The following is a 17,462-nucleotide window of genomic DNA, read 5'->3' on the forward strand; positions in this document are numbered from 1 at the left end:
ACCTGCACCACACACCTACCTGCGCCACACACCACACCTACCTGCCCCACACACCTACCTGCGCCACACACCGCACCTACCTGCGCCACACACCTACCTGCGCCACACACCACACCTACCTGCCCCACACACCTACCTGCGCCACACACCTACCTGCGCCACACACCACACCTACCTGCCCCACACACCTACCTGCGCCACACACCTACCTGCGCCACACACCACACCTACCTGTCCCACACACCTGCCTGCGCCACACACCACACCTACCTGCCCCAACACCTACCTGCGCCACACACCTACCTGCGCCACACACCACACCTACCTGCCCCACACACCTACCTGCACCACACACCTACCTGCCCCACACACCTACCTGCACACCACACCTACCTGCGCCACACACCTACCTGCCCCACACACCTACCTGCCCCACACACCTACCTGCCCCACACACCTACCTGCACCACACACCTCACCTACCTGCCCCACACACCTACCTGCGCCACACACCTACCTGCGCCACACACCACACCTACCTGCCCCACACACCTACCTGCACCACACACCTACCTGCGCCACACACCTACCTGCGCCACACACCACACCTACCTGCGCCACACACCTACCTGCCCCACACACCTACCTACGCCACACACCTACCTGCGCCACACACCTACCTAAGCCACACACCTACCTGCCCCACACACCTACCTGCGCCACACACCTACCTGCGCCACACACCACACCTACCTGCCCCACACACCTACCTGCGCCACACACCTACCTGCGCCACACACCACACCTACCTGCCCCACACACCTGCCTGCGCCACACACCTCACCTACCTGCACCACACACCTACCTGCGCCACACACCTGCCTGCGCCACACACCTACCTGCCCCACACACCTACCTGCCCCACACACCTACCTGCCCCACACACCTACCTGCGCCACACACCACACCTACCTGCCCCACACACCTACCTGCGCCACACACCTACCTGCGCCACACACCACACCTACCTGCCCCACACACCTGCCTGCGCCACACAGCTCACCTACCTGCGCCACACACCTACCTGCCCCACACACCTACCTGCGCCACACACCTACCTGCCCCACACACCTACCTGCACCACACACCTACCTGCCCCACACACCTACCTGCCCCACACACCTACCTGCCCCACACACCTACCTGCGCCACACACCTACCTGCGCCACACACCTACCTGCGCCACACACCTACCTGCCCCACACACCTACCTGCCCCACACACCTACCTGCCCCACACACCTACCTGCCCCACACACCTACCTGCCCCACACACCTACCTGCGCCACACACCTACCTGCGCCACACACCTACCTGCCCCACACACCTACCTGCCCCACACACCTACCTGCGCCACACACCTACCTGCGCCACACACCTACCTTCCCCACACACCTACCTGCGACATAAAACTCTGACACGACGTGTTAACAGCCTCTTGAGTTAGTTCAGGCCTTCAAGGTGAGCACTGCTGTGTGTGAGGTAGGCGCGCGGTGAGGCGGCGCGCCTAGTCTGCTGTAAACACATAGTAAGAATAAGACGGGCTGGGACGGTGCCACCTAGGAGCAGGATTTTCTCAGATACACCGGCGATTGATGCAAGACTCGTTTGTTCAACAGGCGGCAATTTATGGGCGCTGATCGAAAACTCTGCTCTTTCTTCCAAAAAATGGCGTCACTATCCTTTACCCGTTACATTTAGTTGTACAGAATATGCGAAAGGGGGCGGGTGTGGAGTGGCTAAGTTAAAGATTTGCATATATATGAAAGATACCATAGACAACTATACAGAGTGTGTGATGGTCTAGCTAACCACCTTTGATATTGTATGGCTAACCACATCCCATATTGTCTAGCTAACCACATCCCATATTGCCTAGCTAACCACATCCCATATTGTCTAGCTAACCACATCCCATATTGTCTAGCTAACCACATCCCATATTGTCTAGCTAACCACATCCCATATTGTCTAGCTAACCACATCCCATATTGTCTAGCTAAGAACCTCGTAAAATTTTGTTATAACTTGATTATTGAAAACTATTAGAATATCTGCCGTAATTCAAAAAATTATCCGCCGATTATATTACATGATCTTCTTCCTTAATTCCCCCCCCCCCCCTTTTATGGTCTCTCCTGATTGTCTTCCTTGATTGTCTCCCTTGATTGTTTGACTTGATTGTTTGACTTGATTGTCTCCCTTGATTGTTTGGCTTGATTGTCTCCCTTGATTGTTTGGCTTGATTGTCTCCCTTGATTGTCCCCCTTGATTGTCTCCCTTGATTGTTTGACTTGATTGTTTGACTTGATTGTCTCCCTTGATTGTTTGACTTGATTGTCTCCCTTGATTGTCTCCCTTGATTGTGCCCCTTGATTGTTCCCCTTGATTGTCTCCCTTGATTGTTTGACTTGATTGTCTACCTTGATTGTTTGACTTGATTGTCTCCCTTGATTGTTCCCCTTGATTGTCAACCTTGATTGTTTGACGTGATTGTTCCCCTTGATTGTCTCCCTTGATTGTCCCCCTTGATTGTTCCCCTTAATTGTCTCCCTTGATTGTTTGACTTGATTGTCTACCTTCATTGTTTGACTTGATTGTTTGACTTGATTGTTTGACTTGATTGTTTGACTTGATTGTTTGACTTGATTGTTTGACTTGATTGTCTCCCTTGATTGTTCCCCTTGATTGTCAACCTTGATTGTTTGACGTGATTGTCTACCTTGATTGTCTGACCAAATACCATGTCCATTACAGCGCTGTAAGGACAAGCTGAACACGCTGGCCATCTCCGTGCTCAACCAGTGGCCAGGGGTCAAGCTCAGGGTCACAGAGGCCTGGGATGAGGACGGGATGCATGTAGAAAACTCACTCCATTACGAGGGACGGGCAGTGGACATTACAACATCAGACAGGTAGGTGGACTTTACAACATCAGACATGTAGGTGGACATTACAACATCAGACAGGTAGGTGGACATTACATCATTACACAGGTAGGTGGACATTACATCATTACACAGGTAGGTGAACATTACATCATTAGACAGGAAGGTAAACATTACATCATTAGACAAGTAGGTGAACATTACAACATTAGACAGGTAGGTGAACATTACATCATAAGACAGGTAGGTGAACATTACATCATTAGACAAGTAGGTGAACATTACAACATTAGACAGGTAGGTGAACATTACATCATTAGAGAGGTAGGTGGACATTACAACATTAGACAGGTAGGTGGACTTTACATCATTAGACAGGTAGGTGAACATTACATCATTAGAGAGGTAGGTGGACATTACAACATCAGACAGGTAGGTGGACATTACATCATTAGAGAGGTAGGTGGACATTACAACATTAGACAGGTAGGTGGACATTACAACATTAGACAGGTAGGTGGACATTACATCATTAGAGAGGTAGGTGGACATTACAACATTAGACAAGTAGGTGAACATTACAACATTAGAGAGGTAGGTGGACATTACAACATTATAAGAGTAGGTGAACATTACAACATTAGACAGGTAGGTGGACATTACATCATTAGACAGGTAGTTGAACATTACATCACTAGAGAGGTAGGTGGACATTACAACATTAGACAGGTAGGTGGACATTACAACATCAGACAGGTAGGTGGACATTACAACATCAGACAGGTAGGTGGACATAACATCATTAGAGAGGTAGGTGAACATTACAACATCAGACAGGTAGGTGGACATTACAACATCAGACAGGTAGGTGGACATTACAACATCAGACAGGTAGGTGGACATAACATCATTACACAGGTAGGTGGACATTACAACATCAGACAGGTAGGTGGACATTACAACATCAGACAGGTAGGAGGACATTAAAACATTAGACAGGTAGGTGGACATTACAACATTATAAGAGTAGGTGAACATTACAACATTAGACAGGTAGGTGGACATTACATCATTAGACAGGTAGTTGAACATTACATCACTAGAGAGGTAGGTGGACATTACAACATTAGACAGGTAGGTGGACATTACAACATCAGACAGGTAGGTGGACATTACAACATCAGACAGGTAGGTGGACATAACATCATTACACAGGTAGGTGGACATTACAACATCAGACAGGTAGGTGGACATTACAACATCAGACAGGTAGGTGGACATTACAACATCAGACAGGTAGGTGGACATTACAACATTAGACAGGTAGGTGGACATTACAACATCAGACAGGTAGGTGGACATTACAACATCAGACAGGTAGGTGGACATTACAACATCAGACAGGTAGGTGGACATTACATCATTCTAAGAATAGGTGAACATTACAACATTAGACAGGTAGGTGGACATTACAACATTAGACAGGTAGGTGGACATTACAACATCAGACAGGTAGGTGGACATTACAACATCAGACAGATAGGTGAACATTACAACATTAGACAGGTAGGTGGACATTACAACATTAGACAGGTAGGTGGACATTACAACATCAGACAGGTAGGTGGACATTACAACATTAGACAGGTAGGTGGACATTACAACATTAGACAGGTAGGTGGACATTACAACATCAGACAGGTAGGTGAACATTACAACATTAGACAGGTAGGTGGACATTACAACATTAGACAGGTAGGTGGACATTACAACATCAGACAGGTAGGTGGACATTACATCATTAGAGAGGTAGGTGGACATTACAACATTAGACAGGTAGGTGGACATTACATCATTAGACAAGTAGGTGAACATTACAACATTAGACAGGTAGGTGGACATTACATCATTAGACAGGTAGGTGAACATTACATCATTAGACAGGTAGGTGGACATTACAACATTAGACAGGTAGGTGAACATTACATCATTAGACAAGTAGGTGAACATTACATCATTAGAGAGGTAGGTGGACATTACAACATCAGACAGGTAGGTGGACATTACATCATTAGACAAGTAGGTGAACATTACATCATTAGACAAGTAGGTGAACATTACATCATTAGAGAGGTAGGTGGACATTACAACATCAGACAGGTAGGTGGACATTACAACATTAGACAGGTAGGTGGACATTACAACATCAGACAGATAGGTGAACATTACAACATCAGACAGGTAGGTGGACATTACAACATTAGACAGGTAGGTGGACATTACATCATTAGACAGGTAGGTGGACATTACATCATTAGACAGGTAGGTGGACATTACATCATTAGACAGGTAGTTGAATATTACATCATTAGACAGGTAGGTGGACATTACAACATCAGACAGGTAGGTGGACATTACAACATTAGACAGGTAGGTGGACATTTTAGTAAACGTGGTCTGGATGTCTGTCAGTAAACGTGGTCTGGATTTATATTAGTAAACGTGGTCTGGATGTTTTAATGTGTCAGTAAACGTGGTCTGTGTGTCTTAATGTGTCAGTAAACGTGGTCTGGATGTCTTAATGTGTCAGTAAACGTGGTCTGGATGTCTGTCAGTAAACGTGGTCTGGATGTTTTAATGTGTCAGTAAACGTGGTCTGGGTGTCTTAATGTGTCTGTAAACGTGGTCTGGATGTCTTAATGTGTCAGTAAACGTGGTCTGGATGTCTTAATGTGTCAGTAAACGTGGTCTGGATGTCTTAATATGTCAGTAAACGTGGTCTGGATGTCTTAATGCGTCAGTAAACGTGGTCTGGATGTCTGTCAGTAAACGTGGTCTGGATGTCTTAATGTGTCATTAAACGTAGTCTGGATGTCTGTCAGTAAACGTGGTCTGGATGTCTTAATATGTCAGTAAACGTGGTCTGGATGTCTGTCAGTAAACGTAGTCTGGATGTCTTAATGTGTCAGTAAACGTGGTCTGGACGTCTTAATGTGTCATTAAACGTGGTCTGGATGTCTGTCAGTAAACGTGGTCTGGATGTCTTAATATGTCAGTAAACGTGGTCTGGATGTCTGTCAGTAAACGTGGTCTGGATTTCTATTAGTAAACGTGGTCTTGATGTCTTAATATGTCAGTAAACGTGGTCTGGATGTCTTAATGTGTCAGTAAACGTGGTCTGGATTTCTATTAGTAAACGTGGTCTTGATGTCTTAATATGTCAGTAAACGTGGTCTGGATGTCTTAATGTGTCAGTAAACGTGGTCTGGATGTCTGTCAGTAAACGTGGTCTGGATGTCTTAATATGTCAGTAAACGTGGTCTGGATGTCTGTCAGTAAACATGGTCTGGATGTCTGTCAGTAAACATGGTCTGGATGTCTGTCAGTAAACGTGGTCTGGATGTCTGTCAGTAAACGTGGTCTGGATGTCTTAATATGTCAGTAAACGTGGTCTGGATGTCTGTCAGTAAACATGGTCTGGATGTCTGTCAGTAAACATGGTCTGGATGTCTGTCAGTAAACGTGGTCTGGATGTCTGTCAGTAAAGGTGGTCTGGATGTCTTAATATGTCAGTAAACGTGGTCTGGATGTCTGTCAGTAAACGTGGTCTGGATGTCTGTCAGTAAACGTGGTCTGGATGTCTTAATATGTCAGTAAACGTGGTCTGGATGTCTGTCAGTAAACGTGGTCTGGATGTCTGTCAGTAAACGTGGTCTGGATGTCTTAATATGTCAGTAAACGTGGTCTGGATGTCTGTCAGTAAACGTGGTCTGGATGTCTTAATATGTCAGTAAACGTGGTCTGGATGTCTGTCAGTAAACATGGTCTGGATGTCTGTCAGTAAACATGGTCTGGATGTCTGTCAGTAAACGTGGTCTGGATGTCTGTCAGTAAACGTGGTCTGGATGTCTTAATATGTCAGTAAACGTGGTCTGGATGTCTGTCAGTAAACGTGGTCTGGATGTCTGTCAGTAAACGTGGTCTGGATGTCTTAATATGTCAGTAAACGTGGTCTGGATGTCTGTCAGTAAACGTGGTCTGGATGTCTGTCAGTAAACGTGGTCTGGATGTCTTAATATGTCAGTAAACGTGGTCTGGATGTCTGTCAGTAAACGTGGTCTGGATGTCTGTCAGTAAACGTGGTCTGGATGTCTGTCAGTAAGCGTGGTCTGGATGTCTGTCAGTAAACGTGGTCTGGATGTCTGTCAGTAAACGTGGTCTGGATGTCTGAATGTCAATATTTCCCTGCAGGGACCGATCCAAGTACGGCATGTTGGCTAGACTGGCAGTCGAGGCGGGGTTTGACTGGGTCTACTATGAGACACGGGGTCACATTCACTGTTCCGTCAAATCAGGTAGGTCATGGTCATTGTCATGTTTGTTGACCTCGGGTGTTTGTCAGTGATTCTAGTTTGTCTATGCCAGGCGTTTGTTTGTTGTCTCTTCATTTTAAGTTCAAGTTTGAAGGGAAATGATTCACATAAACAAAGAGAATTTTATGTCGTAATAGAAATCAAATCAATCATACAAGATTAAAAAAATGTTTTATATACAATTTTTACACTTTTTTTTTTTGCAAATTTGACTATGGGCTATTTAAAGATTTCTGAGCTCTTGATATTTGATAACGGTACTGGAGGCATGCACGTGCACAGCTGTACAGATGAGATAACTATCTCACTCAAGGATAAATATCTCACTCAAGTGATCCAGTCAGGACACACAGAAGCCAAATAAATTCACTCAAATAGTTTCGATTGTAGAAGTTTTATTCTGGAAAAGCCAAGTGGAAAAATAGTAAAGTTAAATGAAAGCCAAATGAAACAGGTGTTTGTCGACCAGATTGGCGAGTAATGCTCTTGATTGGCCGAAAATTGACGGCAAGTTTCTCTCAAGTGCGGGAGGGGTGGGGAGGGGTGCGGGAATAATTTTGCACCAAAACGACCCCCGCCATTTTTAATAGCAGACGTGAATTCTCGGGCTCTGGCATCAAGCCAGCTGTTCAAACTAATAATGAAGGTTGAGTCGCAGACGAGCCGCATCAGTATCTTGTCTAAATCTTCCTTTCCTGACGTTCAATTACCTTATGGAGATGTTTGCTAATTGTAAATAGTCTTTGCAAGTGAAAGCATTTACAATCGTTCTATTTTGATCTGCTATCATCCTTGGAACTTCACTGGTCGAAATACTTGGAGCAGCTAATAGGCTGTTGTCAATGTGTTTGTTTGACGTATCAAGACTTTAGTCTGGGTAGCAAAGTTTGTTTTAGACGATAGAAATGCTCTAGTTGGCTAGCTGCCTGTAGCACGTGACAGCTAGCTGTCTGTAGCACGTGACGGCTAGCTGTCTAGCACGTGACAAGTTGACAACAATCCTACAACAGACAAGTTGACGGTGGATGTGGGGGTGGGAGTTTAGGGGTGGGTGGGGGTGGCTTTTAACAAAAGTATTCCAGTGACATCTCATCCTAAGTGTTTTACTTCAACAATTCCCATGACAACTTGGGGAATAACATGACTAACATCATGACTCCACTGACAAGAATAACATGACATTACTGACACCACTGACAAGACTAACATGACACCACTGACAAGACTAACATCATGCCATCCCATGGGATTAGTTGTTGTTTTTAATGATACGCTAACAAATATCACGGATGTTTCTAATAGTTGATACAACAGTTGGTGTGATAGTATAGGTCTAGGTCTAGGTTTAGCTCTTATCTAGGTCTAGGTCTAGGTCTAGGTCTAGGTCTAGGTCTAGGTCTAGGTCTAGGTCTAGGTCTAGGTCTAGGTCTAGGTCTAGGTCTAGGTCTAGGTCTAGGTCTAGGTCTAGGTCTAGGTCTAGGTCTAGGTCTAGGTCTGGGTCTGGGTCTGGGTCTGGGTCTGGGTCTGGGTCTGGGTCTGGGTCTGGGTCTGGGTCTGGGTCTGGGTCTGGGTCTGGGTCTGGGTCTGGGTCTGGGTCTGGGTCTGGGTCTGGGTCTGGGTCTGGGTCTGGGTCTGGGTCTGGGTCTGGGTCTGGGTCTGGGTCTGGGTCTGGGTCTGGGTCTGGGTCTGGGTCTGGGTCTGGGTCACTAAACGACTAGATCAATTACCAAAGCAAACTTTTTAAGGCAAAAACTTTTAAGGCTCCCGTTCATCTATGTGAAAGTCGGCATTCCTTCTTGTTTGTGAATTGGTGTCGTCTTATCTCGCTTCACTTTTAGACACCCCCCCCCCTTCCAAGCCCCCACCTTTTAACATTCTCCGCTCCCCTATCAGTGAGCACCCCTTTAACTTCCAAATCAATTAGTGTCTTTTTATCAGCACACATCTTCTCACACGTGACCTCACCACGTGACTAAAGGCTTGGTTGCCATGGTGATTTCCATTGCAGACCGCACATTTCTTTGCTTTTGGTAATTTTACATTATAAGAATTTTTTTTTTCAAATGTAGATTTAACACTGATTTTATCACCAAATTGAGAAAGTGTTAGAGTCATGCTAATTAATTAGTCTTCTAACAAACGTTAGTGTTAGGCTAATTAGTCTTCTAACAAACTTTAGTGTTAGGCTAATTAATTAGCTTTCTAGCAAGCACTTTCAAAGAAACAAACCCCATCTACTTAATGTGATACATTAGCCATCTAACTAGCGTATTACCGTGTTATTATCTAAAGTCAGATCCTAGCGCACAACAATATCTAAAGCTGCGGTTCTTAACTTGGGATCTATAAAACCTGCGGCGGAGGTCAAGTCACACACCATGCTCATAAGATTTGCGAAAGGATTTTGTAAGGGTGATTGATGGAACTAGCGGCCGATGACAGTTCAAATACGACAGCGCGACATTACTACAGCGCGACATTACGACAGCGCGACATTACGACAGCGCGACATTACACACATACTTCACGAATCGTGTCAACGCCACCTATACAAGCGCGCGTAAATCGTGTAAATAAGTGCTATGATTATCATACTTTTTACAAACTATTATTTAACTTGCTTCCCCTGTCTGTCGTCATAGATCGAAACGGGCGAGCGAAATTTCGGGCACTTCTAACCGACAAAAGTCACTGACATTCGGCAAGTGGGTAAAACTCGAAAACAATGCAATATGACATTTATTAATTAGATGCCAAATTATTATCATATGAAATGATAAAAAATTTCTAAAAATCGTAGACAATAGTTTTTAGTCATGCAACACTGTTGTAAATTTTAAAAAGCGAAAGTGATCTCCCTTAAACTCTCTCGAATATTCTTTAATATTGTTTAATCATTTTTAATTTCTTAAACTTTTTTAAATAGAATATAATCTGGTAGAAAACAACATTGCGCACCAAGTGAACAGCAAAGAATGTGTGTATAATAGTGCGGAATATTAGTATTTTATTAATTCATGTGCGTTTTTTAAAGAAATTGAAAATAGGGCTGAAGTACTACTTCTGGTAAATCGAAATTGATCAAAATTTGAAAGAAGGCAGAGAATTAGATCTTTTTCTTAATTGTGTAATTTCGTGTATCTGTCTGAAACAGTACTAAAGTTAAAGACTTTTGAAAAACCAAAAGTAGAATAAGTTCCACTACCGTTTATCGGAAATCGCTGAAAAGTTGATACGGATCTACACATTTGAGATAATACTTATATATGAAACTTCAACAACCTAACTGTAACGGTACTCACGTTTACAGACACAGACACACACAGACACACACACACCCACACAGACAAACGGACAAGATTGCAAAACTATGTTTTTCCGACTCAGGGAGGCGTAAAACGTCGAGGTATGCAAAAAAAAAAAAAAAAAAAAAAAAAAAAAAAAAAAAAAAATTTTGCACGATTACAATATTTTCTCTATACTTGTATACGATAAAGTAAAAAACAAAATATTATTGAACAGCCGGGTTTTTAACGGAATCATTTAAGTCTCTAAATCAGTTTGTGCATTTAACATGGTGTTGTGTTGATTATTAATGTATATAATTTGGTTTTAATTTTTCTAATAGGTATTGGTAGTCTGTGTTGTTTTAAATGTGTCGCATTTTAGCTATTACGTTATTTCTTTTCTTTGTCACTAATATCGTTCAACGTGTGGTCGAGCACATTGCGTTTTGACCAATAACTATCACGTAAAATATTTTCACAAACATGTTTAACATTAAAAATGTATAGGCCTATAATTCACGTGTAACGGGTACCGACGGCTAGTATATAATAATACACTAATATTTAAATAACTATAAAGAATATATAAGAGTATATATATATATATATATATATATATATATATATATATATATATATATATATATATATATATATATATATATATATATATATATATATATATATATACCATATTACAATATGTAAAGCCGTATACATAAGAGTACTATATATTAAGCCACAAATATAACGTACAACAATAGATAAAGCCGTAGTATATATATATATATATATATATATATATATATATATATATATATATATATATATATATATATATATACATATTACATATATATATTCATATATATATATATATATATATATATATATATATATATATATATATATATATAACGTATTACAATATATAAAGCCTTATATATTACGTACTACAATATGTTAAGACATATTATATTTTAAAACATAATACAATATGTAAAGCCATATACCTAACGCAAAGAATATTTAAAGCCACAGATATAACAGATGTATTTATATATACATCCATATATATGTATACATATACATATATATATATATATATATATATATATATATATATATATATATATATATATATATATATACTGTACTACAATTTGTAAAGCCATATTACTATAAAATACATTACAACTGGGTGCATACCCGTGTTTCGCCACCCAAACCCAAACGCAACACGAGAATATAAAAGAAAACACAAATGCAAACTCAAAAAAAAAACAAATCACAACGCAAACACAAAAGAAAACACAAACGCAAACACAAATACAAACTCAACCATCAAGTAAGACCAAACAAAAATAGTAATTTTAAGAAAATATAGAAATTAAAAATAATATAAAACTCTGTACCGACTAATCAGTAAATAACATAAATTATCTGAATGTTGATCTATTCTAGTTACGAGCTTTAAAATATTAATTATTTCTGTTGAAATAAAAAAGAAAGAATTACAAAAATAGCAATATTTAGCGGAGTTAAATTTCTTTTAAAATTACCTCCCCTTGCATCGATGTGTTTAACATGTTTTAGCAATTTGCATGTATTTAATATTTTCTTCGTGTTCTTTTGTTGGCGTATGCGAAATTGTAAAAACTTTGTCAACAATCAAACATTTTTAAACGTTACATAGATTGACCCTACTCCACAACTTATAATAAGACAAAATGCGAGGCAATTAAATGCACGTCAGGGGTTGTTGTTTACTTTTCTGGTTCTAGATTCTATAGCGATGACGTAATTGCTGACGGACTGACACACAGTGTTTCTTCCAGACTTTTTTCTACTGGGGTGCAGTTGAAATTTTCATTATATATATATATATATATATATATATATATATATATATATATATATATATATATATATATATATATATATATATATATATATATATATATATATAACGCCTATTACAATAGCCGCATGCCGAATGTAAACTGGCAATAAATTGCCACGGGGAACTCTCTAGTTGAAGTCTGGGTGGTAATCAGCTAAATGATTCAACACGGGCGATAAATACCATGTTTTACAGGGGCGATAATTTCGATGTCTTTACCAGGAGGTCTACATACACAGCAGCTATTTTTAGACGCCCACCTGATTCAGCGACTCCGCCTTCTCTTCTCAGCTCCGCCCGCCCCCCTCCCCCTCACCCACACACCTTATACTTACTAGCGTCTAGTACCGGGCCAACGATATTTTCTAACTGGTTGGCTGTTGTTTTATCTTGTGACTTATGACGTTTTCAGATTGATTTTATTTATTTTACTTTCATTTTCAATGAATGATTAGAAGAGGAAAAATCGTCCTACTCAATCCTTGGACCAAGGGATTTATAATATTTTCTACCGTTACGGGACCTATTATGTATTACCAGATAGTTCACAGAGAAATCTCAAATTATTTGAAATATTTCGATTAATACCAGAATAGTTTCCGGCATGTATTCAGGTAATTTATAACTTTATGACGGCATTGTTGCCTGCCATACACCCTCAGGGTGTACTGTATGCGTGCTGTGTATCGAATCTTTAGTTGGCTCTCATTTTGCGAAATAAGAATACACTATTTACACACACACACGATATTGGGACCATCAAGAGCAGCCACGATATTGGTAGCAGATTTGTTTTGTCTAGTAGCTTGTACAACACAATTAAGGAGGTCGATGACGCTCTAAGCGTGGATCTCTAGAGAATGAGTTGCTGGAAAGGGGCATGCAAAAAGATGAAAGGAAATCTGACAAAGCTGATATAAAGAAGGGTACTAACGGCGTTAGGATTGTAATGAATGTTTCGTCACGCAGACTGGTCTAACGGTCCGCTCCCCATATACCAGCTTTTTGTTCTTTGCTAACCTACACATATAGAGCTGCTAGATTAGCCCCCCACTGGCGTACCGCCCCCCTTCCCATGTACACAAACATTTTCAGAGGAGTGTGTTAAACACGGGTGGTACAGGTAGGTGGGGATGGGGGGGGGGGGGGGGGGGTAACACGGGTGGTACAGGTAGGTGGGGGTGGGGGTGGGGGGTAACACGGGTTGTATAGGTAGGGTGGGTAATACGGGATGTATAGGTAGGTGGGGGTGGGGGTGGGGGGTAACACGGGTTGTATAGGTAGGGTGGGTAATACGGGATGTATAGGTAGGTGGGGGTGGGGGTAGGGGTGGGGGTGGGGTGGGGTAACACAGGTTGTATAGGTAGGTAAGGGTGGGGTTAACACGGGTTTTATAGGTAGGTGGGGTGGGTAATACGGGTTGTATAGGTAGGTGGGGGTGGGGGTGGTAACACGGGTTTTATAGGTAGGTGGGGCGGGGGGTAATATTGGTTGTATATGTAGGTGGGGGTGGGGGGGGGGGTAACACGGGTTGTATAGGTAGAAAGGGGATGGGGGTTACATGGGTTGTATAGGTAGAAAGGGGGTGGGGGGTTACATGGGTTGTATAGGTAGGTGGGGGTGGGGAGAAGGGGTAACACGGGTTGTATAGGTAGGTGGGGGTGGGGTAACACGGGTTGTATAGGTAGGTGGGGGTGAGGTAACATTGGTTGTATAGGTAGGTGGGGGTGGGGTAACACGGGTTGTATAGGTAGGTGGGGGTGGGGGGGGGGTAACACGGGTTGTATAGATAGGTGGGGGTGGGGGGGGGGGGGGGGTAACACGGGTTGTATAGGTAGGTGGGGCGGTAACACGGGTTGTATAGGTAGGTGGGGGTGGTAATAACACATTTGTTGTTAATGTCTGCTAGAAATGTGTGAGGGCATGGCCGAGTTCTCTAATTAAAGAGCACGATGAAGCATGCACACTCTCAGCATAGGATTATAGAAGCCGTGATCTAGCCTGTAGTATCTATGTTATCATCGGCCGCTTGTTTGTGGTGTCGACCAATGTGATTGGTTGGTCTACCTGTCCCGGCTATCTGCTAGATTTGGCCGTGGAATCCTGCTTATCGCTGCCTGTCAATCAGCTCTACGTTGGTCCAGGATTCCCCATTCCCCATTCCCCATTCCCAGCTCCCGTTAATTAGAAGCGGGTCGAGAGATGAATGTATGTTAGGCCAAAATATTGTGTAGACACAACCAGCAGTACAACATCAGACCAGCCCCACAACATCGGACCAGCCCCACAACATCGGACCAACAACATTGGACCAGCCCCACAACATCGGACCAGCCCCACAACATCGGACCAGTTTGAGTTGGTTACAATGCCTTAACAGCCCAAATTAGCCGTACCCAATTTTCTGAGCAATGTTCGATCAAAATACTGGGAGACCCCTGACAAGTATTGCTGTTTATCTGTTGTTGGGGCCATCTCAGTTGTTGGGGCCATCTCAGTTGTTGGGGCCATCTCAGTTGTTGGGGCCATCTCAGTTGTTGGGGCCATCTCAGTTGTTGGGGCCATCTCAGTTGTTGGGGCCATATGTCACATATTTGCTCCACTCCGTGCCCTAGCATTGAAAAGCCAGCTTTAAACTTGGAGTTAGATATCGGTCGACTTATCCCTGTTAATCCTATACACGATTTCAGGCTATGTTATTGCTTCTCAGAGGGGAGGGACGGGGCGGCTTCCCGTTAGTGTGTAAACAATATCGGGGGGGGGGGGGGGGGTTAGCCCAAGTTTAGCCACAGCTAAAGCCGGGTGGCGAAGGTGTTCGGCCTATTAAGCTCTGAGTCAACAGCGGGATTTTGGCGGAGCATGGGTCACGCTCAATCCTCACTCCCCAAAACAATGTGTGTGTGGGTGGGGGGGGGTGAGGCAATGGGGCGCTCGTGTCACACGGGGCGTCGAGTTGCCGAGAATTAATTGTCTTGATAGCACCCAAGTGATCTATCTTACACTGCGTAACAGAAGGAGTTGTATCACAGATACGCCCGACTATGTACAGCTTGAAGCTGTACGCTACCCATAAACTACACCAACCGAAACGTCATTACTCTAACTACCTCACCCCATACTATTCCCCACTCAACTACCCCCACCCTACCCTACCCCACCAAACACTGAGTCAGAAAAAGTTAATTTTGCAATCGTGTCTGTATGTCTGTGTGTATGCGTGTGTCTGTGTGTGTTTGTGTGTGTGTGTGTGTGTGTGTGAACATGATAACTTGTTTACCGTCACTGCTAGATTGACGAAATTTCACATTTAAGTATTATATCGAATGTGTAGTTCTGTATCCACTTTTCGACAATTACCGGTAACCGGAAGTGGAACTTATTCTACTTTCGGTTTCAGTTCTGTTTCAGTTAGATAGAAAAAAATTCACATATTTGTTAAAGATCTAATAGTCTGTTCTCTGACAAATTTTGAGAAAACGCATAAAAATTTATTTTAACTTGATTCCTCTGTCTTTCTTTATCGAGTGTCGAGTACTAATGTTCCGCACTACTATACACAGATTATTTGCTGTTCATTTGGTGTGCAATTCTTTAAATTTCGATATTCTATTCTGTTAAAAAAAGTTTTGTATTTGAAAATTGATTTTTAAAAATATCTATATCCCGACTACACTGCAGTTGCCATCCCCATTAGTGTTATCTAAGAATATTCGAGAAAGTTTAGGGGGAGATTATTCACGCTTCATTAGTTATGCATTTTAATGTTTTTCTTTATTTCATAAAACATGCATCTTAAGTTTTTATATATGCAGTAAAAAGAAGGGGAAAAATTGTCTTTACATCAATTTAATAATAACCTGATCATTCAACTTTGAAGAAAACGCATTCTTGAGTCTCTCATAAAATTGTAATCTAGGTATGCAACAAACAATAACCAACGCTTTTCTTTCAACTTATTTTTAAAAAGCCATGAATAAAATTGTACACAAACGTTTTTACCTTTTTTGTCTAATTGTACTGATTTAAGCACCAGATTTTATAAAGATTATTATTTCTGTTTCTCAAGCTTTCACTTACCTCAAGTGTCTGTCGTTCGTCCTTTCTAATGGCTTGAAAATGGCGAACGAAGTTTCGACCATTATTACCAGACCGATTTCTTTCAAACTTGGCACATGGGTCAATACTTGATGACTATGCAATGTGACAGGAAATTCGTCATAATTTATGCTTAATCAATATTTTAAGAATTAATTAAAGTTTCTCAAAAAAGTATAAGTATAAATTTTCTCGCGCTATTATTCGCATTTTATTTGCTTTCATTCGTTCCGTTATGATTATAACCCTGTAATTATGTTATATTAAAACTTTTAAAATATTCAAAACGTAATTTTTTTTAAAAAAAAACGTTTTAATTAAGAGCTTTGATATATTTATGCTCTAAAAAGTAGAAAATATTGTATTTTCTTTAAATATATCATAATGAACCACTACTTAAGTAACTAGAATGAAATTCAAATTTTATTATTCAATTTAGCTTTCTTTAAATGACTTTTTCAGATTTTATATTTCTATTCAGCTTTCATTAAATGACTTTTTCAAATTTTATTATTCAATTCAATGACATTTTTCAAATTTAATTATTCAATTTAGCTTTCTATCAATTACTTTTTTTTTCAAATTTAACATTCCATTAAGTTTTCTTAAATCACCATTTAAAAGTTAGATTTTGTGTCGCTTGCATTAGAAATGTTTAAGTGAAATCTATAGAAATATACTAGGTTGTGTGGGATTTGGGGGGGGGGGTTGTGGACAGAGTAGCTGGGTGGTGGTGGGATTTTTTAGGTGTGTGGAAGGCGACATGTCTAGCAAAGATTTGACCTAGCGGTCTGTGTGTGTAAAAATGTCCCGCTTTCAAAGGTCAATCGTTCTATGTCAAACAGTAATCAACGCCG

General features: G+C 41.7%; 1 protein-coding gene across 2 annotated transcripts in view; it reads left to right on the forward strand.

The window, feature by feature from the left end:
- Positions 1–17,462, forward strand: part of LOC131937150 (sonic hedgehog protein) — an 89,151-nt gene that overhangs the window by 60,650 nt on the left and 11,039 nt on the right. For both annotated transcript variants that reach the window (XM_059294346.1, XM_059294345.1), the window contains exons 3-4: positions 2,817–2,974; positions 7,199–7,302. In XM_059294346.1, the coding sequence (XP_059150329.1) occupies positions 2,817–2,974; positions 7,199–7,302 (262 nt within the window). The remainder of the gene's footprint in view (positions 1–2,816; positions 2,975–7,198; positions 7,303–17,462) is intronic.

Source organism: Physella acuta, unplaced genomic scaffold (assembly GCF_028476545.2).
Source record: "Physella acuta isolate Inbredline_101_S28 unplaced genomic scaffold, ASM2847654v3 ptg000200l, whole genome shotgun sequence".
NCBI classification, from domain to species: Eukaryota; Metazoa; Mollusca; class Gastropoda; family Physidae; genus Physella; species Physella acuta.